General features: G+C 48.9%; 2 protein-coding genes across 12 annotated transcripts in view; both read right to left on the bottom strand.

The window, feature by feature from the left end:
* The window catches only part of CYLD (CYLD lysine 63 deubiquitinase), a 68,026-nt gene extending 63,660 nt beyond the window's left edge, over window positions 1-4,366 (bottom strand). For 3 of the 11 annotated variants that reach the window (XM_044382376.3, XM_048223667.2, XM_044382379.3), the window contains exons 1-2: window positions 4,139-4,223; window positions 3,440-3,497 (exon numbers count right to left, since the gene is read on the bottom strand). The gene's annotated coding sequence lies outside the window, so the exon portion shown is untranslated. Of the gene's footprint in view, window positions 1-3,419; window positions 3,498-4,046; window positions 4,244-4,266 lie in introns of those variants that run through there. The other 8 variants (XM_026494734.4, XM_057314072.1, XM_057314071.1 and 5 more) reach the window with 7 other exon arrangements.
* A 7,814-nt stretch (window positions 4,367-12,180) lies between these two features.
* NOD2 (nucleotide binding oligomerization domain containing 2) overlaps window positions 12,181-14,463 on the bottom strand; it is a 35,594-nt gene continuing 33,311 nt past the window's right edge. Inside the window, exon 12 of the mRNA XM_026494730.4 lies at window positions 12,181-13,507. Within this exon, the coding sequence (XP_026350515.3) occupies window positions 13,435-13,507 (73 nt within the window). The 3' untranslated portion in view covers window positions 12,181-13,434. The remainder of the gene's footprint in view (window positions 13,508-14,463) is intronic.

The following is a 14,463-nucleotide window of genomic DNA, read 5'->3' as shown; positions in this document are numbered from 1 at the left end:
TATAAATGTATTTAAATATTTTTGGCCAAAAATTGCTTTTCAAGTATGGTAATTCTATTTGGAGAAGAAATTACTTTTTTAAATTCCTAAAAATTACACCTTCAAATATTAAGAACATCCTTGCATCTTAATATTATATGCCCATGGTTTCTACTCCATTGGTTCCCCAGCTTAAACAAGTCATGTCATGATTTAAAACAAAGCCCACCAGTGGGTCATGAAATATTACCAAGACAAAATAAAACTACTGTCTGTAATGCATTAGGATGCTATGTTTTAAATGAATTTGGTTACAAAAGTGGTTTTTTTGCTAATCATTTAAGAGACAGTCCACAGTAAAATTTCATATAACTCCTTTGGGTTATAAAAAAGGTGGAAAGCAATTTAACCATCATTATTAAGAACCATATTTTACAGCGAACACCCAGGAGCAGCTTTGCTCTAACCTGCGTTAGCACAAGCAGGAGTGAGCCTCACCTTGATAAAAGCAGGGGTCGTGTTAGACCTCTAGAACAGCCAGAGCAAAAGTTTCTAAAACATTTCAAAAGCATTATCCCAAAATAAAAAGGCTGTGGCCTTTCCTCTTTTAGAAAGCACACATTAAGGAAGAATTAAGTTTGGAATTACCATGTTAAACACTGATTCTCTTCATTGCAACTGAGAGTTCGAGAAAAGTGAATGGGGAACTTTATGACTCCAGAGCTATGCAAGATAATAAATTAAATGATCGTGACTATCTCAATATACTGCCATTACAGCAGAAATAGGTTAATAAAGAGACTTTCCTCCACTGTAGAAATGAACAGAACGACAACGTTCTTCCTTCACTGCAACAGGCACAACCGTTAGATTAAGTCTTAAGAACCCTAAGCAATAAAAACTAAAGAGTACACGGGAAAGATTTAAATGACATTGTCAATGAGTTCTTTATAAATCAAGGTTTGTTAGTTTGGTTAGTATTTTTGTGCACTCAGCACACTGTTAGGTGCTGAGAAGTATGGCAGATTTAAGATACGATAACTGCCCTACTTTATGTTCTCTTACTACCTTTCAGGTCTAATTGGTTTAAAATTGCCTCTAATAGTATACTTCACTTTGAGTGTAAATATATCACAAATGATTCATCTAAATGCCTTCGCACTTACTTCAGGCTGGAAAATTGAGTGATTATGAATATCCTGATCATTACTCTAAGTACTGAATGAAAATTACCAAAGAGGTGGAATGCTATGATACTTTGAACCCTAAACCCTATTGAACAGAAAAAGGCCTTTCCTTTGACAGCATTCGAGATGAGAGAATGGTTCAGGTCACAAGATTTGAAAATATATCTGGTGATCTGAGCTTGCTGAGGGTCTGGATTCTGAACAAACGAGTTTAACTGTATTAAAATAAAGCCATTGAACCAAGACAAAGGTTGAAAGACGCAAATATTTATCAGTTTCTTATCAATGCAATAAAAAGATGGTCAAGAAATATGTTTTATACAAAAATATTAAAGGTCAGAATTACCACATGCTAAAAGATCATATATAGTACAAATGAACAGCATTAGTTACATACAATTGACAATGGTTGTCTAGAAAGTACAATGTCTTTTTAATTCTCAAGCTATCAGGTTATACTGCTCAAAGAACCTCACTAGAGAAAACAAAGATCTAATTCAAGAACGTTTTTGCATCTTCTCAAATATCCCAAGTTGTTCTAAAAACCACAGGAGGCTATCTAAATCAGAATAAAACTTAACAATACTAAAATACTGCCCCCAATTATAAATGGCAAAGAGACAGGAAGGTCAGCATGAATACCAAAGAAAGAAGACACACAAGACTTTTTCCAAATGCTCTAAAAAGCTAGAACAATCACCATTTTAAGGAAAAATCTCTCTCACGGAAAGAGTAAGTTGTTATACCACCCAACAGCTAAAAACAAAAAAAACAGAGATTCCATGACTAGAAAAGAGAGTCGGCTCTATCTTTCCTCACATACTGTGTCTTCAGCACACAAGTATTCAGTCCCTAAAACAAGTGGGATTTACAAAGTTAAAAAAGAGCCTGGCTCCTGCATCTTGCATGGATCTGCATGGCAGAAGAACAAGGAACCCCGCAGGCTCCCTCCAGTTAAGCCCGACCACTACACTTCCAAACCGGGGACTCCCCAAGCCCTTCTTCCTTGTATTTCCAGTGCCAAATCACTGCCTGACAGGCAATGCGCATTCGGTACGTGTGAAATGAACGAACGATTTGGTTAACTCAGGTGATAAAAGTGAAAGTCAAAATTCCATTTCCTCATCCTAACCGTTTAAGCGATTAAAAGCATATCTTCCGGGTTATAAATATATTTATATTTATATTTATATATATACTCTACTACTTCTCAGAAGAAATGAAGTAATGGCTAATGTTTACCCTCACTGCATTGTTAACACACACAAGAAGAAACAAGACAAATTTCACAATCACAAAACCAAGCTGTTTTGAGGTTCATTTGAAACTGGTTTCCTAGATCTTCACACCATGTTTGATGCCTATAAATTTTGTGCAACCGATGAAAATACCTTGACAAATTTAAGAAGAAAGTATGGAAATCAGGAACAAAATACTAATCGTTTGATGAATAGGATAAATACTCCTTTCTTCTTATGCTAAGAACTTGCTAAGTCAAGCAAAATCACGGATCGGGCGTGCCAGACCACGAAAATCACCGCTGCTCAATATTTGTTTTATATAATAGTGCCCTGGTCTTATCAGCTCTTCACAAAAGTGACCGTCCACAGGAAGCCTTCTTCATGGGAATACTATAACATGTTGCAGCAGAACATTAGAGAATGTTCTGGGTGATATCAACATTCACAGTACACCAACTTCCACAAGAATTCCCAGCAAATCATTTTCTCCTAATACTGTTCTAGTTCAAGTCCACCCACTACCGAGTGGGGAATTGGCAGCCTCATCCTCAGGGCCATTCAGTCTACTTGGGGCGTGAGGGGGTGTGCAGAAAACCAACACTTGAATGAACACCCTCCCTCAAGGCCTGGATTTTTCTCCGGGAGCCAATGACTGCAAAAGAACAATCTTATTAAGATCTCTATTAGCCCGAATTCAAAAGCAAGGTAAGGAATGCTCCTTAGCTGAGCTAAGGATACAACTTTCCAGGGAGACCGGGGAGAAGGTGGGGGCAGGGATGGTGGGGGCTGAGAGACTGAAAGGCTTGGTGGCTGTAAGATGACAACCATCCTAAAACATGCAAATGCCACAGGGTGGAATAGAAAAGATGCCAAGTACATGAATAACCGGGCAGCTGACCCAGCTGAGAAACAAATCCAGGAACACTATCTTCTGTCAAGACTTCCCGATTTCCCCATAGATCGTTAACATGATTATTAAAAAAAAAAAAAAAAAAAGGAAGGAAAAAAATACCTTGTTTCAACAGAGCGCACCTTTCAACTAAAGAACTCCAGGTTGTAGAAAACCATCCTCACCCTGGAAAGGGGGAAACTGAAAGAAAAAGCAGAACACGCCATTAACGAGGCCAGAACCCCGCTGCTCTTCCTGGACAGGAGCCACAAACACCCCCAAACCGACCGATCGATACCCCCTCGGCTAGGAGAGAGGAGACACTACAGCCCAGGGTTCTCGAGGCCAATGTGGGCCGTCGGGAGCCGGCCAGCGGCCCGTGCCTCAGTTTCCCCATCTGTAAACGGGGGGGGCCGGCGGGGGAGACGGACTCCTGCGCGGCTCCCACCCCAAGTCTTCTCTCTTCCGAAGGTCCCGGCGGCGGCGACCAAGCTCCCACGGCTCGGGAGCCCTCTCAGGAAGCCTAGGGGAGTGGGGGGGAAGCCCCGGGGGTGGGGAAGCCCGGGCTGACGTCAGCGGGCTCAGCACCCCGCGGGCCTTGCCGGCTCCGGGCCAGGGCAACTAACGGGCCGGCGCCGAGGGCCCGACGGCCGCGGCGGCGGCTGGAGGCGCCCCAGGGCCGGGGAGGGACGCCCGAGGGGACCCAGCCGTCCGCTGCTCGCCGCCTCAGTCTTCCGCTCACTCACTCACCTCGGGCGGCGGGGCGTCGCCCCTTCCCCAGTCTCGCTACCCCGCTTCCCAGTCCGGCCCCGGCGCCCCACACCCACCGCCTTAATATTTACCTCCGACGCGCGGCCCGGGCGCAGCCGAACCTGCTACCTGGGCCCGCCCCCACCTGCCCCGCCTCCGAGCCGCCCAGCGCGGGGGGAGAGAAAGAGAGCGGGGGCGACGGGGCAACCGCCACACTAACCAATCGCAGCCCGAGATGCGTTTCTGTGCACGCTCTGATTGGGCAGCCCTGTGACAGACCTTCCTCCAATGGCGGTCGGCCCGGAGCCGGCTGAAGGGACTTTCCGCTCCGTCAAGCTCGGTCGAGCCAAAGGGAAAGCGGAGGGGAGGGGAGGAGGAGCGGGGGAGGTGGGCGGGGACCTCTGGCTGATTGGACAGAAGACTGCGGGTGCCGCGTTACCATTGGCCGACACCGGAGCCGGGGCGGGGCGCTCTGCTGCTCCCCGCTCCACCTCCCAGGCCCGGGTCTTGATTCCAGGCTTAGCTGTCAAAACTCCTGGGGGAGTTTGGGGCTGGGGTGACACGAGCTGGGAATAGGATTTCAGGAGTCCATGAAAAAGCAAAGCTTTAGAATCAGACTTAAGTTTGAATCCTTTGCGCTTTCAGTTAGTAGCCTCGTGACGTGAGGATCTCACGACCACGCTAAGCCTCAATATTCTCATCTGTAAAATGGAGATAATCGTCATCACCTGCCCTACAGAACTGTTGTGAAACACCGTAGGTAAAGTTCCCGATACACAGCAGGAGCTCAGTCGTGTTGAACTCTTCTCCTCCCTCAGATTCGGCCCGAGACCTCTGCTGTTTCGAAACCTCTGTTGCCACCTATCCCAGTTTGGAGGGAGGTGTCCCTAGGGTGGCGAAGAAGGGATTTCCACACGCTGCCTCTCTCAGCTCTGTACCCCTGGCCACCAGCCAGGGCTTGGGGTGTAGTTAAGGATCTTTCAATTAGAAGGGAGGTTTCTGATTCCCAAAAGTGCTCAAAATATTTAAGGAAGTGCTTTTTATAATCGGTCCCAGGGCCTTGCAGCATAGCAGGCCTTGCTGCACTGGATACTCCTGTTAATTAACTCCTTCTCCTTTGACATTTTAAGTACCAATTACAGGAGAAGGTGATTAATACTGAGGAAAGAGGAGGGGTGTGTGCATTTAATCATGAGAGGGAAAATTTCCCCAGTGGAAAGTGACATTTCTGAAGATCTGGGCAGTTTAAACCAGTGAGTCCGTAAAAGAAGTCACATGAGTAATTACTAACCGCACTAGTAAACAGGCCACCCGCCTCCCTGGCCATAAGCGCCCTGGATGAAATGGACATCTTTTGAAAACCTAAGCCTCAATCCACTCTGGTCTCTCCTTTGCTCATCCTTATCCTGTTTCCCAAGCTTCATGACCACACTGCGGTAGAAAGCAATAAAATGGAAATCAACAGGCCTGGCTCACAGTGCTGCCTTAGGCTACAGTGTTCCCTCCCAGGTCTAGATTCTACAGTAAAGTCGGGAGGACTCATAGGTCACCATCTGGCTGTCTGGGTGAGCAATTCAGCCGGAAGACTGTTTTTGCTTGACCTATACAGTGAGGAGGAGGAAAGAGGAAGGAGAAGAAGAAGTGGAGTGGGAGAGGAAGAGTTTGAATCCTTTAAGACAGGGCAGTCTCCCTTTCCCCCGTTTGCCACATGGCTCACCATTCCCTAGTTTGTTTTCCTGGCACATTTCTCTCCTTTACATTATCTACTGGCCCCCGAAGGTCAGTTTGCCACCACTGGACGAGGACCTCTTCAAGCCTTTTCTGATGATGGTGTTTGGTGCTGCTGAGCCCGCTACTTTCTGCCCTACCGGCAGCTGTCAGAACCCTTGCTCAGTCCTCCTGTGACCCATTCCTTGAATCAGACAGTGTCAAAGCCTGACTTCATCCAAGAGATATTCTTCCAAGCCAGGCCTGATAAACAGGGCTTATCTCAATTACCATCTCCTATCAACTGGTAAGGACAGCCTAGAACATTGTGTTGAAAACAATTCTAAAACTGTGTTCAGGCTCTGGGGGGGGGGGGGAAGAGATGTCTGCCAGGGGATAAGATGGGGGAATAGTGTCATGGTACTATTATTTGCAATCCTTGCTAAGCCAGCCTCTCCTTTTACAGAGAGGAGATTAAGGTCCAGAGAGGGAATATAACTTGTCCCAGGTCACCCAGCAGATGAGCTGAGACCCTGATTCTCCCGATTTCAAGTCAGGGCTCTTTCCAGCTCTGTCGAGATGGATTCTCCAACTGAAATATCTATCTTCTCTCCTTTCCAATCTTCCCTTCATTTCAGTCCTAACCAAAGTCCACACTCTTCCAAGGCTCTTTGCAGATGGCTCCAGGCCCTGCTTGATCCCCTCTGTCTCTCCCCACCTCACAGCGTGTTCACTCAGCCTGGCCTGGATTCACACAACTGCTAGCTGAGTTCCTGAGCAGGGACCAAGAGACACGGGGGTGTCTGAGAGAGAGATACCACCCATACCCTCTGCCAAGGAAGGGCAGACCGTAAAGGTCTAGCTCCCAAGAACTACGGAGGGTGGGGTGAGCCCCAGAAGGAGAACTGTTCAGAGCGCACAGAAGAGGTGGTTGGGCCCTGAGGGAAGGCCTGTTTGAGGAAGTCACCTGTAAGATGAAATAGGAAAGACGACTAGCAGCCAGGAGGAGGGGAAAGGGAGCACTTCGGGCAAAGGGAACAGGACTGTGCGTAACATATTGAAGGAACTGAAAAAGACAGAGCACAGTAAACGTGGGCATGAAAGAGCCCTGCAGGTAGGACCTCGGGAGTCAAGTTTTGGTCTTTAGCATAAGAGCAAGACCCCGTTGAAGGGTTTTTAATAGGGTCGTTAACTCTGATTCTGAACTGTCTCCCATAGCTTTCATTGTGCACAGCAGGAACCCAACAAAAAGCCATTGGGTTAAATGGAGCTCTCTCCCCCAAGAGCTGGAAAGCTGGTGGTCTGATAGGGACCTGTGCCTTGGAGTAACAGCTACACAGGACCCAACCAAACCTTCTCAGTAGCACGAGTAACGGTCATTTCTTAGACCCTGCCCCATGCTCCCCAAATGGCTACCACAGGCTACCTCTGACTTCCAGCCTCACCAAATTCGGTATTTTAGATCCTTCTGCCTGCTCCGCTTCACTTCTCCACCCCACACAGCCAAAAGTGAGCTCCTGACACTCCTCCCCTCCCACCTCGGTCCTTCTGCGTTCCCCATCCCAGGACATGGCAACTCCCAGTTGTTCATCCAGCTACCCGTGCTTCCAGCCATTTCCCCACCACTCCTGTGAATAAGGGCATTCAGAAGAAGCCCTAAACCATGGGGCTAACTGGACCAGGGGTCCCCACGGGCAAGGATACTGCAAGGGCGCTTTCTCCATACGGCCCAGCGTGGTGTTTCAATCAATGGATGTGGGGAGAGTCCACCATACCAAGGATGTGCTTGTCTCTTAGCCATGGGGGGTCGGGGGCTGGATCTTCAGGTGCAAGAGAACGTTCTGTCTGGGGGCTTTTACTCGGGTCACCCAAAAACTCTTTTTGATAAGATAAAAGGAATTACTTTCACCATCTTTCCCCTAATCCTGCTGAACTATAAATCCATGCTCCCCTGTTCGAGCTATTTGCTGTTATCAATGACAAATGATCTCTGCGTGATTTGAAAAACACACCCACAGAGAAAAGGGGTCTCATGCTCTTCATTGAGACCTTTGTGCTACATCTGGGTTCCCATTTGGGGCAGTGATGCATTAGGAATGATCTCATGTGGCAGGAAACCTTCCTCCCTTAGGAAGGAGACACGAAAGGTGTCGGGAAAGAGGTGATTCGTTTTTATAACCTCTCCCAACTTCTATGCTCTGCTTCCTTTAAGCAGATCGATCCTCCATTCGGTTAACAAATATCTGAGCATCGACTAGGCACTAGGCACTGTTCTAGCCCCGGAGGACTCTGCAGCAGGCACGGCTCTTGTTATGGAGCTGACATTCTACGGAAAGGAAGAAACACACCTACGTCAGGGGGTGTGTGCCGGGAAGACACTATTAAGCAGGGTGGGGAGAAGACAGTGGTTGGGGACTGCTATTTAAGGTAGTTGGCTCAGGGAAGGAGTCCTTTGATGAGCTGACGCTTGAACAAAGAACTGCAGCAAATGAGGAAGCCAGCCAGGCCACTGTCTAGGGAAGAGTGTTCCTGTAAGAGGCAATAGGCAAGTGCAAAGGTCTGGACGCGGTTTACATTGTCAAGGAGCAGCCAAGAAGCCGTCTGGCTGGAGCGCAGGGAATGGGAGTCTGAGTGGCAAAGGGGAGGTCGGTGAAAACGCAGGGGTGTCCCAGGCCAGCAGGGGACCCTGACTTTCACCCTGGGCTAGATTGGGATGTTCTGGAGAATTTTGATCAGAGCAGTGGCTCATCTGACTTACCTTTTACCAGGCTGACATTGTGGGTCGGGGTCAGCAGCAGGTAGGCCAGTTAAGCCACTGAGGCAATAATCCAGGCAAGGGTGGGCCCCTAAGGAGGCCCTTCTTTCCTGGGGGTGGGGGAGAGCAGGTGAGGAGGAAGGGCATGTGGAACAGAAGATGTCCAGAACGAAGTTGTTCCAAGTAAAAAAAGAGAGGGGAGGGATTTTTTAGGGTGATCGATAAGAGAGGGGTGATGCTTACGGGATTGGATTTGTGGAGTGTTCCAGAAGTGATGATAGGTGGGATTAAATTTAAAGCAAAAAAAAAAAAAAAAAAGAAAAAAGAAAAAAAAAAGGGGAAACTTGGAGAATCCCACGATCTTGGATTGCCAGTCTGGAGAGCTGAAGTCTCTCCCCATATAATTCTCCAAGGGGAATCCTGGGCAGGATGGCCCCGATGTCGCTCATAACCTTGTTGTTCACCTGAAACTTGCCACCCAGGGCCCAAGCCTATGTGTTCCCTCGCGTGCGGGCGCTACCAGTGTGTGCACCCCCACCGCTGTGTGCCTCACCCGCTGGGCTGCACCCATCTCCCGAGTGGGGATGGAGGCGTGAAGATGTGTTGGTGCAATAATGAAATGATGCTGTATGTAGTCTCAACTCAGCCCGCTTAGAATGTGATTCCGCCTCCCACACTTTCTGCGGGGTGTACTCGTTCCAGTATCTGGTTTTGGCGCTATGTGGGGGGGGGCGGGAAGGGGGTAGCACTCAGATTGACATTTTTTTTTTCTTCTAAGATGATGGTGAATATAATTAAAAGTCTGAAGCTCTTTTAAAAAATTCTCTTGCTCTGGTACCTTTTTTTTCCCCTGCACATAAGAATTATGTATTTTCAGCCACAAATCTGGAATGTGGTTGCTCCTGTTCTGGAAGTGATTTCTGAATCTGCAAAGTGATTTCTGGAAGTCTACTAACTTGTTCGCAAGTTACCTGCCCAGGCCGAGAATGCTTTTGGTGGATCTGCTGGACTTTGGAAATTTAAGAAGCTTCTCCTCTGAGCTCTGACAGTAAGCCCATATCCAGGTCCCAGTGACACCCTTCCCTGGGCCTTCTTGAACTCTTCTTTCTTCATAATCTCTCCCTGGGTTATGACATCCAGGCCCAAGGACCCCATCACCCTAGAGAGGCTGAGGACAGCCATGCTGTTATACCTGGTGGGGACCTCTCCCCCAGGCTCCAGACTCATCGCATAACTTGGTGTCTTCACTTGACGTCGCTTAGGTGTCCCCAACCTGACCATCCAAAACAAAGTCCCTCCTGCTTCCAAGCTTGCTTCCCACCTGTCTTCCCACCTGACCTCCAGGATGTAACTGGGGCAGAGTTACTCAAGTCAAAAATTGAGGAGCCTTGAGTCTCCCCTCCCCCTCTTCTCTCATCCATTCCATTTGTAACCCTTTGGGAATCGACTCCTAGAACGTTTCTGGAACCACTGTCTTCTCTCCACCTTTGCTGACACATTAAAACAGCTGCGTCTCACCTGGGATAGCTCCTGGGTGCTCTCTCTACTTTTTCTGCTCATCTCATCCCTATGCCTTCCAGTCCCTTCTCCACCCAGGAGCAAAAGAGGTCTTCTTTAAATGTCATTGGGTCACATTGACCCTGCTTAGAACTCTACGATCAAGCCCAAGCCCTTGACCATGGTCAACTGGGCGCTTCATGAACCGGCCCTACCTACCTCCCCGAACCCATGCAGGGACACTTGCCCCTTCGCTTGCCTTAAACATATTTGTTCCCTGTGGCTGCTGTGACAAATCACCACAAACTTGGTGGCTGAAAATGACACAAATTAAGTCTCTTACAGTCCTAGAGGCCAGAATCCCAAATGGGCTGGAACCAAAGTGGCAGCAGGGCTGCACTCCCTCCTGAGGTTCTGGGGGAAAATCTGTGTCCTTGCCTTTTGCAGCTTCCAGAGCTGCACGCCTTGGCCCATGGGGCCCCTTCCTCCACCTTCAAAGCCAGCAGTCTAGCATCTTCCCTCAGTGGTCACACTGCCTTCTTCTTCTGTGTCAAATCTCCCTCTGCCTCTCTCCTATAAAGACCCTTGAGGTTACAATTAGGGTCTATCTAGATAATCCAGGAAAATCTCCCCATCCCAAGATCCTCATCTTTCATGAGAGACAGAGAGAGGCAGAGGCAGAGGGAGAAGCAGGGAGCCTGATGTAGGACTGGATCCCAGGACCTTGAGATCATGACCTGAGCTGCAGGCAGACACTTAACTGATTGAGCCACTCAGGTGCCCCATCCAAGATCCTCATCTTAATCACATCTTTATTTATTTTATTTATTTTTTATTTTTTGAGAGAGAGCAAGCGAGCTTGGGGGTGGGGGCAGAGGGAGAGGGAGGTAGAATCTCAAGCAGGCTCCACCGAGCACGGAACCTGATGCAGGGCTCAATCTCCCGACCTGATCATGACCTGAGCCAAAATCAAGAGTCGGGTGCCTAACTGACTGAGCCACCCAGGTGCCCCTTAATCACATCTTTAAAGTCCCTTTGCCACATAAGGCAACATTTACAGGCTCAAGGAATGAGGAGCTAAATATTTGGGGCCATGATCCAGCCTACTACATGTACAAAGCTCTTCCCCCAGGACAGGGTCTTCATGCAGGTTGTCTTCGGTGAATAAGCTCCCTCACTCTTGGCAAGGCCAGCCCCTTCTCATTCTTAGGGTCCCAGCTTATGTGTCTCTGCCCAATCCCCAATCTGAAGGTTCCCCTCTATCTTGAACTTTATTTCCTTTTTTTTTCCTTAAGAGTGTGCATGCATGAGTGGGGGAGAGAGGCAGAGGGAGAAGCAGACACCCCACCGAGTGGGGAGACTGATACGGGGCTTGATCCCAGGACCCTGGGATCATGACCTGAGCTGAAGGCGGGCGCTTAACCGACTGAGCCATCCAGGGGCCCGTTTATTTCCTTCCTAGCACTTACCCCAGGGGACCTTATTTTCCACATCTTCCAGTTCACTAGTTTTCTGCCCACCTCTCCCCCCCACCCCAACCTAGTGTCTGGAGGACAGGGATCATGTCTGTTGAGCTCATCCACCGATGTCTGGCCCATAACTCATTGCTGAATGAATTTCAGGAAAATGAAATTTACAATCCAAGGCGCCGCCACACGCATGGACCGCTGTGTTTACTCCTCAGGGAAAGCAGGCCCATCGATCTCCACCTTCCACCCGATCTTCTGTATCAGAACAATGGACTGGACAGAAACCACCACTGCTAACAGCCCACAGGCAAGCTCACACGTGGGAGCCCACGGAGATGCCGCAGCATTTCACGAGCCAGGCCCACACAGAACATTTCCAGGAAGCCGATCTCACTTCGGTGAGGAGCCACCTGAGCCCTTGCTCATTAAATGCAGCCGAGAATGGTTTCAATAAGGCCTACCCAGGAGGCTGCTCGTGGAGGAGAGCTGTTCCAGAACCTTCTCTATCCTCCTCTTGCTAAAGACTCCTGCAGGCACTGGGAGAGAATCAAGGGAGGCCCAGGGGCCTCCTCCCATTCGCCTTTCAGCCACGCAGGATTAGACCTTTCTAAGCCGAAGCCCAGAGCGTTTTGTTTGCAAGCCTATTTTTAAGACTTGCTTTTGCCCTAAACAATAAATTTTCTGGTCAAAACATCATTCTTCCCCCTCCAAGTAGAAAACCGTGCTTTAATATCTGGCAACGTTCAGGAATGTTTTTTAACTATTTGGTCACAAATAGCCCCCATTGGGGGCTCTCCACAGTTTTCTTCTCCGTGACTATTTACAGCATAAAATTCACGGTTGTGTTTTTTATAAAAACAAACTGGGGAGAATAAAACAAAGTGGTTTATAAATATTAACCAGTTTTCACAAATAATAATGTTTAAATAATAACACTTGCACAGCACCTGACAGTTTATGGAGGCTTCAACATGCATCATTTGGGGGGAAAAAAATCCAGAAAAACATCTGCCTTATAAGGAAAAGTCTTTGATTTTGCCCTTGTAAACTTTTGATCCATAACTTTATATCACATAACACTGAACCATCTCTTATGAATATATTTTGGAAGACTGCTGTCAAGAGTCCGGCTCCCAGGCATCAACTAGAGCCCTGGTGGGACTGCTCAAAATTCTGGCCTGGGCTGATTCTAAAAAGTCGCATTTGGGTGGGGAGTGGTTTCCAAAGGCTTAACTGAACACTCATTGATTCCACCGGAAATAAAAGTGTGCGTGTGATACTAGCTGTAGCGTGGTCTTATTTTTCTTGAAAATCTAGAATGTCTGGGGGAACAAACGGCTGTCACATGTCCCCTTTCAATAATGTTTTAAGTATCAGGAAGGACAGCAAGTCAATTATAGCCCTTCCCACCCTGCGTGTGTGGGGGTGGGGGTCGGGGTGGGGGAGGCTATAAATATCAAAGCTGAGAGCACCAGTATTCTGAACCCTTCCCCACAGAGGAAGTGCCAAGTGCCGGGGTCCAGGGTGGGTGGAGGGACCAGACAGGGGGAGGGACAGCCTGGAGAGATGACAACCCAGGAATTCAAACCCAGCAGGAAGTTGCTCCCTGAGGCCCCCTCCTCACTGGGAGGCGGGTGGGAAGGGGCCTCTCCTGTGGACCTAGGTCCCTACAGCAACGGGCACACAGTAACACAGTCACATCCACGGGGGCCCAGTGGCCCGCGTCCAATCAGCTGGAGGAGGGGAGGAGCTGCCCCTCTGCTACATTCCACGGACTGAATCTTGGAAGAACTGGATGCAGAAACAGGCTGCGGAGAAGTCTACGCTGAAGGGCACCGCTGCTCCTTGCCCTGCTGGAACAAAGATGACCCTGGCAGGACACGGCTCTGTGTGAATGGGCTGCCGCCAGACATAAAGCCGGTTCGCCAACAAACAGAGATAAAACATAGGCCCCCAGGCTTCAGAGCAAGAGTCTGGTGTCCCTCTGGCCGAGCCTCTCAATTTCCTCCGGAGAAAAAGTGTTGCCTCGGAGCCTAAAGGGGTAAAGCGAAGAGAGGTTGGGATGAGCGCTGAGCCACGGCGGTGCTTTTCATCGAAGGCTGCTACTTTCTAAACCTGGGCCTCAATGGCCTGACCCCTGGGCCCCGCTGCTGTCCTCCCGTGCTGGTGTGAGCCTCGGTCCGCCAGGGCAGCTCATGAATCACGGAGTGTGATAAAGCCGGCCTCTGGGACTCCGCAGAGAAGGTCCACACCAGCCCCAGCCGGCCCCGACTCTCCAAGGCCGGCGATTCTTTTTAAGGCAACAGCAGAATCCGTCAAGAATGCAATGAGCAAACCCTGATGCCTGCCCAAGCTCTGCCAACAGGAGGCAAATCACATCAGAACCCTTAAAATATCAACCTGATGCTGGCTTCCTTCCCCCCTTCCCCCACCCCGACGCAGAATGTGACACTTCCCATGACCGTGCAATGGTTTAAACAAACACAAAAACAAAAACCCACACTCGGCCCAGGACCTGAGGACCTTCTGGCCTACAGGGATTACACAATCCTACAGAAAGGAAAACTCTTCCCAGGGCAGACTCCGACAAGTCTTTATTTTTAACTTCATTATCCAATACGTATTGTCACAGCTGCCTTGATACGATTGTTGAGGGAGGGACTGGTCAGTCTGCATATGCGAAGCAGGGGTCACAAGCTCGCGGGGATGAGGCAGGTAACAGACAGCAGTCAAAGGGGCCTGGTCCAGGACTTGCTTGCTGCGTGTGCCGTCGGCAAGAGCCCGTCTGCCCAGCTCTCTGGGGTCAGCCTTACTCTACTCTGCTTACCTACTGGCATTTTCCGTGGGGACCCAGAGTTGGAAGCTTTGGGGAGAAAACTCGGCAATATAGATTTCCATGGGGGAATCTCCGAGTTTTAAAAGATTGGCTTGTAGCCCAGTGCCTGAAACACGTACGGTGGGACATTCACTCTTAACACGTCAAGCCGGG

Source organism: Ursus arctos, unplaced genomic scaffold (assembly GCF_023065955.2).
Source record: "Ursus arctos isolate Adak ecotype North America unplaced genomic scaffold, UrsArc2.0 scaffold_19, whole genome shotgun sequence".
Classification (NCBI taxonomy): domain Eukaryota; kingdom Metazoa; phylum Chordata; class Mammalia; order Carnivora; family Ursidae; genus Ursus; species Ursus arctos.
This window is presented reverse-complemented; position numbering and strand designations above follow the sequence as displayed.